The sequence below is a fragment of the Culex quinquefasciatus genome, chromosome 3, assembly GCF_015732765.1.
Source record: "Culex quinquefasciatus strain JHB chromosome 3, VPISU_Cqui_1.0_pri_paternal, whole genome shotgun sequence".
NCBI lineage: Eukaryota > Metazoa > Arthropoda > Insecta > Diptera > Culicidae > Culex > Culex quinquefasciatus.
In genome coordinates, this window is record NC_051863.1 from 35,595,979 (window position 1) to 35,610,920 (window position 14,942).

At 32.0% G+C, this 14,942-nt stretch overlaps 1 protein-coding gene across 1 annotated transcript in view; it reads left to right on the forward strand.

Moving 5' to 3' along the window:
- Positions 1-14,942, forward strand: part of LOC6053164 (A disintegrin and metalloproteinase with thrombospondin motifs 7) — an 83,721-nt gene that overhangs the window by 67,546 nt on the left and 1,233 nt on the right. Inside the window, exons 11-12 of the mRNA XM_038259063.1 lie at positions 11,621-12,005; positions 12,062-12,179. Coding sequence (XP_038114991.1) covers positions 11,621-12,005; positions 12,062-12,179 — 503 coding nt within the window. The remainder of the gene's footprint in view (positions 1-11,620; positions 12,006-12,061; positions 12,180-14,942) is intronic.

Sequence of the window (14,942 nt, forward strand, 5' to 3'; positions counted from 1 at the left end):
AATGAAAAACGGATTTTTAAACAAAAAATTTCGGGTTTTCTTTTTAATTATTACACATTCAATCTGCCACATTTTCAAAAAAAAAACATATTTTTGCAAAAAAATATCTGAGTCATCTTGTTTGGCAATAAGTTTCTTGGAAAAGTTTAATTAAAATGATTTTTTTGTTATTATAACCCGGAAAAAAGTCGTAATTCGGTTGAAAATTTATCGTTTTACAGTGTTGGTTGATACCCAACAGAATTTAATAAAGTTGTCATAAATATTGAATGAGACAAATTGCATAATGATTTGTTGATTGTTATTTTTTTCTTTATAGATTGATGTATTGAGCATAGAAATGATATTCTATGATTCTCGATTAATAAAAAATATAAATCTAAGTTTTTAGAGATTTTAGTAACAACCACCATTGTAATTTTACACTTCTGGAGTTTTTTTTTGAAAAGATCCAATAAACCAAATTTCCAGTTTTTGCCTTTTGGATGTTTTCGAAACCGCCTCGATTCAGGGGTATTAAAAAACACCCAAAAGGCAAAAACTGAAAATTTTGTTTAATGGACCTTTTAAAAAAACTCCATACTTTTACTTTTAAGTCATTTTCAAAACTAAACATCTACAACCCAACCCCGCCTCTAGACGGGCATCGATCTAAAAAATCGCTAAAATCCGTTTTTCAATCAATATTTGAACTTTAAAAAGCATTGGCAAGAAGAACTCTAAAATTTTAGGGATAGAAATTTCACTTGTTTTATGTGACTTTGCCAAAGCTTTTAAAAATAACATTTTTTTTTCAGGGGTCAACATTTACTGTGTTCTAAGTAACATTTTATATATTTTTAATAAATAAAAAAGTATGCAGTAATTTTTGTAGTATCCAAGACTAAGCTTCTACGCATTTTTTACAATTTAATGATAATGGTGCTTTTCTATACCAGAAATAAGAAAAACAAGCAAAAAATTTAAAAAAATTAAAAAGCTTCTGTAAAAACATGAATAAATTAGAAAGGCAAAATGTAATGAAAGGAGGAGGTAGAATATGCCAAATATTACCAAAAACAAACATATACTAAGCAATATAAATGCAAATTAAAATGCTAAAAATGAAACAAGAAATACATAAAATAAGAGAAGAAAAGTTTTTCGTAGAACAAAATGCAATCGAGAAAAAAAGCTCATAGTAATATGTCAGATTTTGCATAACAAATATATTACCCAACCCCTTATATTTTCAAATCATTTGTTTTAATTGCCTGCCCTACAACTTTGTAAACCACTGTTACATTCTTAAAAATTAACCCTGACAGCTTTCTAAAAACACGAATGAAAATTTAATTCGGAATAAAAAAAAACAGATTCGTAAGGTACATTAAATTTCCCATAAAATGACATTTCCCAAAAAAAACCAGTTTAGTAACTTAAAAGGGCAGAATACTTGCAACTATTTTTGTATTTTTTAAATAATAAATACGTTTCTTCGTGATTCTGAGCACGCTATCAAATCGAACGTTTATTTTTACATAAAAGTTCCTTTGACACCAAATTTCATAAATTCAAAACAATTTCAAACTGGTTCCATCATGCTTAATATCATTCAAAATGCAGGGAAATGTATTTCAAATAGTTTTCAGATATATATTCATTCAACCTTTTAAATTTGTTAAAAAAAAGTTTAAAATGGATTGTACGAGTTTTACAAAGCAAATTTATATTTTGAAGCTAAATAAGCTCGATTTAAATAAAAAAAAAATGAACTTAAATGTTTAATTAAACAATGTTGATTACATTGTTGAATGGGTTTGTTCCATTTTTGCAATGATTTTTTCGGTTTTCAGTCTTGAGGAAAGTAAAAAAGCAGTGTTTTGATTCAGAACATTTAAAAACTTATTAAGTATGTTTTTAGTCTCTACCAAACTAAAGCAATAATTCAGAGTGAAGTTTGTAATAATTTCTTTAACCAGGAATGTCAAAAACAGTTTGACCAGGTTAATTAAAAATTAAAAACGGACCAAACATTTAAATAAACTTTAATTTTCAGAAAATTTCCCATCTTTAGGCTTTGTTGTTGTTGTTGTTGAAACAAAATTTGTTTCGAGTACTTTTTTTATATTTTGAAATAGAAGTTTATGCAACAAGTTGTAAAAAGAAGATTTTTCAGCACGAGCCTTACATTAATCATGCTTTGGAGTTGGATGAATACGACGAGTGCTGAAAAAATCAAGTTTTACAACGATAGACTTACAACATTTTTTTGCAATTTCGAAAAATGCTTTTTTGATGTCATGTTATGTCAAACATGTTAAGTAAATTCACCACTAAAATTTAAAAAAATAAAATTTTGCTTTTCGATACTAGTGTTGAAAATTTAAACCTTTTTTTTAGGTATTAATTTTCCATTCTGTTAATTTTGGTAGGAAAAAGTAGGCCGTTTCGTTTCTCCAGAAGGATAGGAAAAGTTGACAGCGGAATTGCAAAAGTACAATTTTTTCTAAGTTTAACAAATCCTAATAATGTTTTTAGACTTTTATGATGATAAGGCCAATTTCAAATTGAAATTTAGAAGTCGAGAGACGAATGCAATGATAAGCTGCCTAAAACTAAATCTCATCGAAAAACGTTTCTTAATCCACCATTAGGTGGGTGGTGCCTTCCTCACATTTAAAAGTAATAATGAAAATAAGTTTATGAAAAAAATATATACCTGATACAGACTTTTCCAGTAAACATGCAGACTCTCATTTGAAGCAATATGGCAACCGGGCGTTTTGCATCTGGCGCGACTCTCGCACGTAAACAAAAAGACCCGGCCTTTTGAGGTTATGCAAAAAATCACCCTTTTTTGTATCTACAAAAATTTACTAAACAAAATAAAATTTAATAGGGTCTTAGGGGACCCCAAAACGAACAGAATAAGGCAGATCCGCCCAAAATCGGTTCAGTCAGTTCTGAGATAATCGTGTGGAAAAAAATCGTGTCTACACACATCCCCACAGACATTTGTTCAGAATTTGATTCTGAGTTGATATACGTGAAGGTATATCTAGGAGGTGTATTTAAGAAGTTCATTTTTCGAGTGATTTTATAGCCTTGCCTCAGTGAGGTGAGGAAGGCAAAAATAGTAATATTCAACAAGCAGCAAATTTGCACTTTAATATAATTCACAATTATGGTTTGAAAAGAAAATGTCATTGAGCAGGTTTTGGTATTTTTCATAAATAATTAAATGTTTGCAAAACATAACAAAACAAACCAATCACCTAATATAATTAATATATCACATATTTTATGTTTCAATGTTTTTATATTTGTTTGGATAAACACGCTTCTGCTTTCAAAATCATTAATTTATATCACTTCTTAGGATATTCTCACAGATAACACTTACAAAGCTTCCCATTGCACAACCGAAGTCCCAATCAACACAACAGAACAAATCACAAACCAGCAAACAAACCCCTTTTTGGACCGAAGCTTTCAACGGGCAAACCACAAGCAGCACAATGACGACACCTTTCACCGCACCTGGTGCTTTTATAAAAAGCACCCTTCGCTTTTCGATCCACCAAAGGCGCCTTCCGCTTTTCCATTTCCATCCCACTTTGGCCCATTTGTTTTAATTCGCGTAATGGGGGTGCAAAGTTTGCCATTTCGTCGCTTTCGTCGATGGGAGTGAAAATTACGACAGCAAATTTGCCATCCCTACTGGCAGCGTCGTCGTCGTCGGGTATCGGATTGTATAGGCCCACAGTTGAAAGAACCTCTTATTACCAGTTCATCAATTTGGCTTGCTGGCTGGATGCGAGCATAGCTCAGTGAATAACTTCACGAAACATTATGATCGTTGGGTACCTCGGCAGGTCAGGAGGAAAGACAGTATCAAATGCTACGCGTTGATGAAATTTAATAGAGCTGATTGTGGGTTTGCTTGGCCAGGTGAGGTTCTCCCCACAGTTATGATTCGTGGTAACGTAATTTTAAGATATTTGGCATAAAAGCAGTTTGAATGTTAAATGGGTAATTCTGTACCAACTCACACGGAATTGGGAAAAGTTGTCGATTTTCGTGTAACTTTATCCTAAGAGTTAACTTTTATTCCTGATCACGAATCCGAGGTCTAATTTTTAAATATCTCGTGACGGAGGGACGGTACGACCCCTTCCATTTTTGATCATGCGAAAAAGAGGTGTTTTCAATAATTTGCAGCCTAAAACGGTGATGAGATGGAAATTTGGTGTTAAAGGAACTTTAATGTAAAATTAGACGCCCGATTTGATGGCGTACTCAGAATTCCGGAAAAACGTATTTTTCATTGAAAAAACCACTTAAAAAGTTTTTTTTTTTTGCATGAAAAGTACTTACCATAAACTACAAAATTACTGAAGACACCAAATCGATCAGAAAATCTGAAGATACGGATTTTAGATTATGATAATGAAAAAAAAATGTGCTCTTTTCTAAAATATATTGTTTAATTTTTTCACGATTTTTTTCTCCAAAGCTTTGCATAAAATTTGTAATAGCCATTTTATCAAGTATCTATGACCACTTAATTAATGTTTTTCAATTGAAAATTATTTTTTTCTTTTTAGGTTACAAGTTTATCGAAAAAATATTTTTTTTAGAGGACTTTGAAAATTGGACGAAAAAAAATGCTTCATTTTTAAATGTAAAATTGGTACTTTACAGAAATTTTTATAAAATTTAAAGGGTACATCACCGCTCCACAGTTAATTTTTTGCGAAAAAAAAATGCTCTTCCGATTTTATTTTAAACTCTTACTCAATATATGGAACGGGCTTTATTTTCAATTTAGAGCCCTCTCAAATGTTAGTCTTGAATTTAAAATACTATCATTTTTTTCAGAAAATCAGGAAATTACACGTATATTTCATTTCTTGTAATTGAAAATCCGATCAACAGTTGCTGTGATATCAGGCCTTTAAAAGTTGAGGAGGATTACCAAAACAACTAATTTTTTTTTGTGGATGTAATTCAGCAACTAATGGTCCAATCTTCAAATTTTCCTTGACATATTTGTAGGAAATCCTCTTCCAAAAAAAGGTGAATCTTAAAAACAATTCTCAAATTCAAAACTTAACAAAAGTCTTTTTGATTTCAAATCCCAATCCATTTTTCCTTTTTTTCAAGAATTGGCAACACTTAAAAAATACACTTGTCCTTAATCTCAAATGTTGTCATTTTCAATTCTTTAAAACATATCAAGAAATACAAAAAAAACAATTGAATGCCGAAATTTTTCAGCATTTCAATTTATCGTGTCATGCTACCTTGTCCCACTCTGCTTTTTGACGTTCCGAGAAAAACGCGTTTTAATGTATGACCTTGAATAAACAAAAACGAGAGCACGCAATTCAAACAATAACAAACACGTTTTGGCTGACCATTTTGTGCATTGTCCTGAAGTTTGGTTAATTTTTGATACCGGAGTCCCGTCCCGAGTTAAAATTACAAATGTTTACGGCAGTCGGGCTTTTACGAGTGTCACAAGCGTTCTGTCCTGAAATCCCTTTGGCCAGTTGTCGCACTTACATCAATTTTTTTGGTGTGTCAAGATAGCACGGCAAGATTGAAACTACTTTCAGATGAAGTGTGACAACAATGCATGGAGTTTGTTAGGTTCGGAAAATCTCAGGATCGAATTTTGGGGATCTGTGCAGATCAAAAAGTGAGGTAATGAGAGCTGCAATATGGAAAAATTTCTTTATATCGATCATTTAATCCGTGACATATCCATTTCTCATCGAAAGACAAACAATTTGACTTACGTTGTAATTAAGAATCACTGGTTCAGATTTGGAGCGGCCATGCCTACCCAAAACAACTCTTCGCTGTCTCACCACAATCCCGACCTTGGTTCTCTTACGAACAAACAATTCTCCTAAGAAAATCCCAATCGCTACTATCCATTCGAGCCCCAGCAGCTTCAGGACGGGACGAAACTGAAAAAACGTAACAATTTCAAACTCTTCGGGTGAAATCAGCTTTCCGCTTGGCCCGGGACCGCCAGCTAACTTTTTCATCAGTCCATTTTCGAAGAAATTTTGGGAAAACTGCTCAAAGTGTTTCTTAAATGGGCTGTTCGTGCGAAACCGCACCCCTATGAAGCCGGTGTAAAAGACTTCTGGGACTACGGCCATGATGCGGCGGGAAATGCGTTTGTCAAAATTCGAATCCAGCTCGACCCTTTTGTGGGCGTCGAAGCAGGACAGCAGGTGGGCGTAGCTGGATTTGTAGAACCGGAACTCGGACCGGTTGTAGAAGCGGAGTTTGAAGCGATTTTGATGAGCTTGAAGAAGTTTGGAGTACCCTACTTTGTAGGATTCCGGCACCATGATGGTAAGACCGGCGTTACGCACTTCTTCAATCGTGCTGTAGTCCTGGTAGTAGCGCACAGTCGATTTCGTGGCACAAAGTTCGTTTTGAACGTGGGACAGTATGTAGCACGAGTAAACACTGATCAGAACAAGGGCAAACTTTTCTCGCATGGTCACATTTTGCAAGGTTCCTGATTGAGATATTGTGTAAGCCATTCTCGTCCACAGCGAAGATGTTCGTTTCCTTCGGCGTGGAAAGAATTGGCTTACGATTGAGTAAAACAGTAGGAAAAATACTGCTGTTCCGTTGCCGAGAAATAGAAACAAGCCCTCGTTGATCAAACTTCCTCGGGGAGCTATCAAACAGAGTTCGTTTCGTTTCGGGGTTAACGCAAAATCTTTGTTGTACGATCTGACGGCTGCCGGGTACATATTCAAGTCGTGATGATCGTCAACACTTGGATAACCATCCGGACCGACCAACCGACATTTTGCGTAATTGGAGCTGGTTTTGCACTGCTGGTAGGTGATCTTCAGGGTGATATTGGACCAAACAACAAACGAAGCAAGTAGAACTCCGTACGGTCCAAAAAGTGACGTTCCGTTGCAGGAAATGTACGGTTCAAGATCGGGAACGATCGCCCGGAGAACCGTTCCACGCATGATGACTAACAGACCCATAACTACATTCTCGGCAGGTTAACCCAACGGTGACCTTCAAGTTCCATTAGTGGACAGAGTAAACAATAATTTTGCCCTTAAGTTCCATCACCAATTTAGTTTCAATTTAGGTTGCTAGCAAACTTGAATGTTTGGCACAAGTTCAAAACAATTCAGTTTCAACCGATCACCACCATGAACGCCACCACAGAACTCCGGGTGATCGTTCCCGATCTTGTTCCGTACATTTACTTCAACGGAACTGCACTGTTTGGACCGTACGGCGTCCTGCTGGCTTCGTTTGCAGTTTGGGCCAACGTCACCCTGAAGATCACCTACCAGCAGTGTAGATCGAGCTCGAACTACGCCAAGTGTCGATTGATAGGCCCGGATGGTTATCCAAGCATAGGTGACCATCACGATTTGAACATGTACCCGGCAGTCGTGAAATTGTACAACCGGGATTTAGCGATAAGTCCGATACGGAACGAGCTCTGCTTGCTAGCACCCCGGGGAAGTTTGAACTATAAAGAGTTTTACTTTTTTATTGGAAGCGGTGCAATGCCGTTTCTACTCTTATTTTACTCGATCATTAGCAAGTTCTTTCCCCGCCAAGGACAGCGAAGGTCTTCGTTGCTTACAAGACTAGCCTATACAATATCGCAGTCAGGACGCTTGAAAAATGTGACCCTGCGAGAAAAACTTGTGCTTGTTTTGATCAGTATTTTTTCCAGCCACATTTTATCACAACTTCAAAACGAGCTTTGTGCTACGAGGTCAACTGTGCGATACAACAAGGACTACAAAACGATCGAACAAGTTAGGGTTGCAGGTCTGACCATAATGGTTCAGGAAACCTACAAAGTAGGATACTCCGAATTACTTAGAGAAAACCTGGAGCGGTTCAACTTTCGCTTCTACGATGAATCAGAGTTCCAGTTCTACCAGTCCAATTATGCCCACCTGCTGTCTTGCTACGTTACCAGCAACAAAGTTCAGCTAGATGCTAACATAGACCGTGCAACCAACCGACGAATCATGGCAGTTGTTCCAACGCCATTTCACACCGGTTACAGTGCATTGCGTTTTCGTCCTGGCAGCCAGTTTAAGAGGGAATTTGAGCACTTTTATCAAATTTTTTTCGAGGTAGGGTTGATGATCAAGTTAATTGGTGGATCTGAGCCTGTTACGAAGTTAATTTCCCCGGATGAGTTCAAAATAGTAACACTGTTTCACATTCATCCCATTTTGGAGCTACTGATGTTCGGATGGCTTTTAAGTATGGTGACTATATTTGGGGAATTAATCGTACGCAAGAAATTGGATACGATTGTTTTGGATAAAAAACGAGTTCTTTTGATGAAACATCATGAGCGATCGAAATCAGAGCCAGCGATATTGAGCTACAAAATCAGTCAAATTGTATGTCCCCTGAGAACAAATGGGTACTTCACTGACTAATAGCGAAGTTTTCTTTCAAGTTTGAAACAATGCTCTTGTTTGATTCGATGAAAATCAATGTAGGAAATCAAGCCTATCGTTACAAATTAACAAACAAATTACAAATTAAATTAGGCTGATAAAATCTTCAATGATTTTGATGTTTTCTTATTTTGATCCCGATTACACGACAAAAATATTTTGATAATTTGTAATTTTCAGTCACATTCAAACTTGAGAAATTGTTGGAATGAGATAATCTCATTGAAACAATTTTACAAGTATGAATATGATTGAAAAGGGCTCATTTCGTCAACGTTTTTATCTAAAATTTTTGAAAGGGGATTGCACTTACAATCTTCCAACTTTGGCAATCGAACTCATGACATGACAAAAAGTATAAAAATTGTATTGAAGTCGGAAGGGATGATCGAAGGAACATCGCTTCTCAATATAAAATTTTCATTATTTTTCATTTCAATCTACTATTTGTGGACCCTGAATTCTGAACCATCATTGACTGTTCCCCAAAAGTAAATGGCACCATTGCCGTTCAAGAGCCAAACGACATGCGACACCTAGTGTTGAGTAGCAGAACAGAACGAAGAATGTCGATTGAAATTTCCGCCCTTTGAGGTTATGTATGCGAATTCTGTTATGTTAAATTCCAGCGTTCAAAACAACTTTTGAGCAAAAATTCGAGCTGATACTTTGTTAACTTTTGATGCTCTATCATTTTAAACAATATTATTTTTTCAAAATTATTTTTTTTCAATTTTTTTTAATGCGTTAATTTATAGAGGGCAAAGAGTTAACAATCGTACTACTTGAATTTTTTCTCAAAAGTTGTTCTATGAGCTGTAAATTCAATTTTAAGTTTGCATTCCTATGTAACCGAACAGCGAAAATCTGAATCGTCATTCTTCGATGCTTTGCGCCATCTGTCGGAATTTTTGAGCTTTTGATCGCGAATTGCCGTTCAAGAGCCAAATGACATGCGACGCCTAGTGTTGAGTAGCAGAACCGAGCGAAAATGTCGATTGAAATTTCCGCCCTTTGAGGTTATTTATGCGAATTCTGTTTTGTTAAATTCCAGCATTCAAAACAACTTTTGAGCAAAAATTCGAGCTGATACTTAGTTAACTTTTGTTGCTCTATCATTTTAAACAATATTATTTTTTCAAAATTAATTTTTTTCGAATTTTTTTTTATTGCGTTAATTTATAGAGGATTTGCAGCAAAGCTAAAAGACACATGTCGCACCCTATGAACACATAGCGTAAACCTATGATTTTTTGAAAAAATGTGTTTTTTCCTCCATAACCAACATTTTTATAAAACTTATGCCGGATTCGGATGAGAAAAATTATTTCCAACAATTTGGTGTAGAACTTTCCAATATTTGTTTAATTTTTCTATGAGAAAACTGTATATTTAGAAAAAGATAGTAATTTCGACTCTTTGGCAAGAAAGTCTGTCAAGAATCAATAAAAATTGTTGAATATACGTTAACACATCTGTTATCAACTATATAACTGGTTAATTCATTGATATGTACGGGGAAAGTAATTTTTTCGTGTTGCAAAACATGTTTTTTAAAGAAAAAGTTCACAAATTTTTGCGCGCTCAAAAATTGATGTTCATTATTTTGAAGCAAAAAAATTTCTCGTCTTTTGCTACCAGTTTCATTAAGATTGATGCAGGGAATCATGAGAAATATGCGATTTTGTTCTTCAATCCAGCAGAAAGGAATACGATTTTTGGCAAGTAACCTCATTTTGGCGCCACCTACATTTGAAACACAGTCGCGCTGCAAAACCTCAATTCGCGATTAAAAGCTCAAAAATTCCGACAGATGGCGCAAAGCATCGAAGAATGACGATTCAAATTTTCGCTGTTCGGTTACAAAGGAATGCAAACTAAAAATTGAATTTACAGCTCTTAGAACAACTTTTGAGAAATAATTCAAGTAGTACGAGTGTAAACTTTTTGCCCTCTATAAATTAACGCAATAAAAAAAATCAAAAAAAAATAATTTTGAAAAAATAATATTGTTTAAAATGATAGAGCATCAAAAGTTAACAAAGTATCAGTTCGAATTTTTGCTTCCAGCGTTCAAAACAACTTTTGAGCAAAAATTCGAGCTGATACTTTGTTAACTTTTGTTGCTCTATCATTTTAAACAATATTATTTTTTCAAAATTATTTTTTTTTTTGATTTTTTTTCTTATTGCGTTAATTTATAGAGGGCAAAAAGTTTACACTCGTACTACTTGAATTATTTCTCAAAAGTTGTTCTAAGAGCTGTAAATTCAATTTTTAGTTTGCATTCCTTTGTAACCGAACAGCGAAAATTTGAATCGTCATTCTTCGATGCTTTGCGCCATCTGTCGGAATTTTTGAGCTTTTAATCGCGAATTGGCTTATTTTGTGCTTCGCCAAAGATCCAATTCGCGATCAAAAGCTCAATAATTCCGACAGGTGGCGCAAAGCATCGAAGAATGACGATTCAAATTTTCGCTGTTCGGTTACATAGGAATGCAAACTTAAAATTGAATTTACAGCTTTTGAGAAAAAAATCAAGTAGTACGATTGTTAACTCTTTGCCCTCTATAAATTAACGCAATAAAAATTTTTTTGAAAAAAAATAATTTTGAGAAAATAATGTTGTTTAAAATGATAGAGCATCAAAAGTTAACAAAGTATCAGCTCGAATTTTTGCTCAAAAGTTGTTCTCAACGCTGGAATTTAACAAAACAGAATTCGCATACATAACCTCAAAGGGCGGAAATTTCAATCGACATTCTTCGCTCTGTTCTGCTACTCAACACTAGGTGTCGCATGTCGTTTGGCTCTTGAACGCCAATTGAATGTGAGTGAAAAAATTTAATTACGTCAAAATTTACATCAAACTTTTTTGGAGATTAAAAAAAGAAAAAAAAAGCAACAATCTTTAAAATAATTTGCCCATTTTTTTATTAAATTTAATTATTCAAATAGAAACTATATTTTTGATAAATATTTTTGGATGCAAAAGGCGACTTTTGCGTTGATCGCAGACCGATAACGCAAACAACCCTAATGAAAAGAGTTATAAATCGGGAACAACTTGTAATTCGGTTTAGAGCATTTCTTGGTTCATATTTCAGCTAATCTCTAATTTCCGCTAATTTTCCCCCGTGCAGACGAACCGTGCGAGCTGTACTGCACCAACTCGGAGGACACCATCATCATGCCGTTCGGGGACAGCGCCGCGGACGGGACGCCCTGCAACGTGGGCTCCAACGACATGTGCATCGGTGGGCTGTGCCGGCGGGTGGGCTGCGACTGGGTCGTCGATTCCAACACCACCGTGGACAAGTGCGGCGTGTGTGGGGGTCGCGAGGACAGCTGCACCGTCATCCAAGGCAACGTGACGCGCCAGGTTAACGCCAGCGGCGACGGATACGAGGAGCTGCTGCAGGTGCCGGCCGGCGCGAGGAATATCCTCGTGGAGGAGATGATTCGCTCGAAGAACTACATTGGCATTGGGAAAGCGAACGGGCAGGAGTACTACCTGAACGGGAATCGGTAAGTATTTCATCTGCTAGGATCAAGATCTTGTGCTAAGTGTTAGCCTCTTTCAGCCACATTCAGCTGCCCGGCGAGTACGAGATGGCGGGCAGTTTGGCGCTGTACGAGCGAGACGACGAGCAGGAACGGGTCAAGATACCGGGACCGATCAGCGATGATATTGTCATAGCGGTAAATGTCCTAAGCGTGCTTTGCTTGGTTTTCGTTGTCGCACTCGTAGCCGTTTCGGTAAACGTTCAATTTCCTTCCATCAGTTTGTTACTACGTACATACTTCAAAATTAATGGTGTCTACTTTCTGGAAAAAAGTGAATTTTTCTTTTTGAATTGAAATGTCAGAACTTTTCCGTTCTAATTAGTAAATTAGTAAATTACTAAATTTCTAAATTTCAAAATTACTAAATTTCTGAATTTCTAAATTTCTAAATTTCTAAATTTCTAAATTTCTAAATTTCTAAATTTCTAAATTTCTAAATTTCTAAATTTCTAAATTTCTAAATTTCTAAATTTCTAAATTTCTAAATTTCTAAATTTCTAAATTTCTAAATTTCTAAATTTCTAAATTTCTAAATTTCTAAATTTCTAAATTTCTAAATTTCTAAATTTTCTAAATTTCTAAATTTCTAAATTTTTAAGATTCTAAATTTCTAAAATTCTAAATTTCTAAATTTCTAAATATCTAAATTTCTAAATTTCTAAATTTCTAAATTTCTAAATTTCTAAATTTCTAAATTTCTAAATTTCTAAATTTCTAAATTTCTTAATTTCTAAATTTCTAAATTTCTAAATTTCTAAATTTCTAAATTTCTAAATTTCTAAATTTCTTAATTTCTAAATTTCTAAATTTCTAAATTTCTAAATTTCTAAATTTCTAAATTTCTAAATTTCTAAATTTCTAAATTTCTAAATTTCTAAATTTCTTAATTTCTAAATTTCTAAATTTCTGAATTTCTAAATTTCTAAATTTCTAAATTTATAAATTTATAAATTTCTAAATTTCTAAATTTCTAAATTTCTAAATTTCTAAATTTCTAAATTTCTAAATTTCTAAATTTCTAAATTTCTAAATTTCTAAATTTCTAAATTTCTTAATTTCTAAATTTCTAAATTTCTAAATTTCTAAATTTCTAAATTACTAAATTACTAAATTACTAAATTACTAAATTACTAAATTACTAAATTACTAAATTACTAAATTACTAAATTACTAAATCACTAAATTACTAAATTACTAAATTACTAAATTACTAAATTACTAAATTACTAAATTACTAAATTACTAAATTACTAAATTACTAAATTACTAAATTACTAAAATACTAAATTACTAAATTACTAAATTACTAAATTACTAAATTACTAAATTACTAAATTACTAAATTACTAAATTACTAAATTACTAAACTACTAAATTACTAAATTACTAAATTACTAAATTACTAAATTACTAAATTACTAAATTACTAAATTACTAAATTACTAAATTACTAAATTACTAAATTACTAAATTACTAAATTACTAAATTACTAAATTACTAAATTACTAAATTACTAAATTACTAAATTACTAAATTACTAAATTACTAAATTACTAAATTACTAAATTACTAAATTACTAAATTACTAAATTACTAAATTACTAAATTACTAAATTACTAAATTACTAAATTACTAAATTACTAAATTACTAAATTACTAAATTACTAAATTACTAAATTACTAAATTACTAAATTACTAAATTACTAAATTACTAAATTACTAAATTACTAAATTACTAAATTACTAAATTACTAAATTACTAAATTACTAAATTACTAAATTACTAAATTACTAAATTACTAAATTACTAAATTACTAAATTACTAAATTACTAAATTACTAAATTACTAAATTACTAAATTACTAAATTACTAAATTACTAAATTACTAAATTACTAAATTCCTAATTACTAAATTACTAAATTACTAAATTACTAAATTACTAAATTACTAAATTACTAAATTACTAAATTACTAAATTACTAAATTACTAAATTAATAAATTACTAAATTACTAAATTACTAAATTACTAAATTACTAAATTACTAAATTACTAAATTACTAAATTACTAAATTAATAAATTACTAAATTACTAAATTACTAAATTACTAAATTACTAAATTACTAAATTACTAAATTACTAAATTACTAAATTACTAAATTACTTAATTACTAAATTACTAAATTACTAAATTACTAAATTACTAAATTACTAAATTACTAAATTACTAAATTACTAAATTACTAAATTACTTAATTACTAAATTACTAAATTACTAAATTACTAAATTACTTAATAACTAAATTACTAAATTACTAAATTACTAAATTACTAAATTACTAAATTACTAAATTACTAAATTACTAAATTACTAAATTACTAAATTACTAAATTACTAAATCACTAAATTACTTAATTACTAAATTACTAAATTACTAAATTACTAAATTACTAAATAACAAAATTACTAAATTACAAAAAAGACAAAAAAAAAGACAAAAAAGACAAAAAAGACAAAAAAGACAAAAAAGACAAAAAAGACAAAAAAGACAAAAAAGACAAAAAAGACAAAAAAGACAAAAAAGACAAAAAAGACAAAAAAGACAAAAAAGACAAAAAAGACAAAAAAGACAAAAAAGACAAAAAAGACAAAAAAGACAAAAAAGACAAAAAAGACAAAAAAGACAAAAAGGACAAAAAAGACAAAAAAAAACAAAAAAAAAGTAAAAAAGGCAAAAAAAAGTAAAAAAAATAACAATACACAATAACAAATCATAACATAAGAATCAAAATTAAAAAATAATTTATTATTTTGGAAATTTTGATCCAGAAAACAGATGTTTAAGATTAAAATGCAATAAATGATCAACAAATAAGTTTATTGTATGTTTT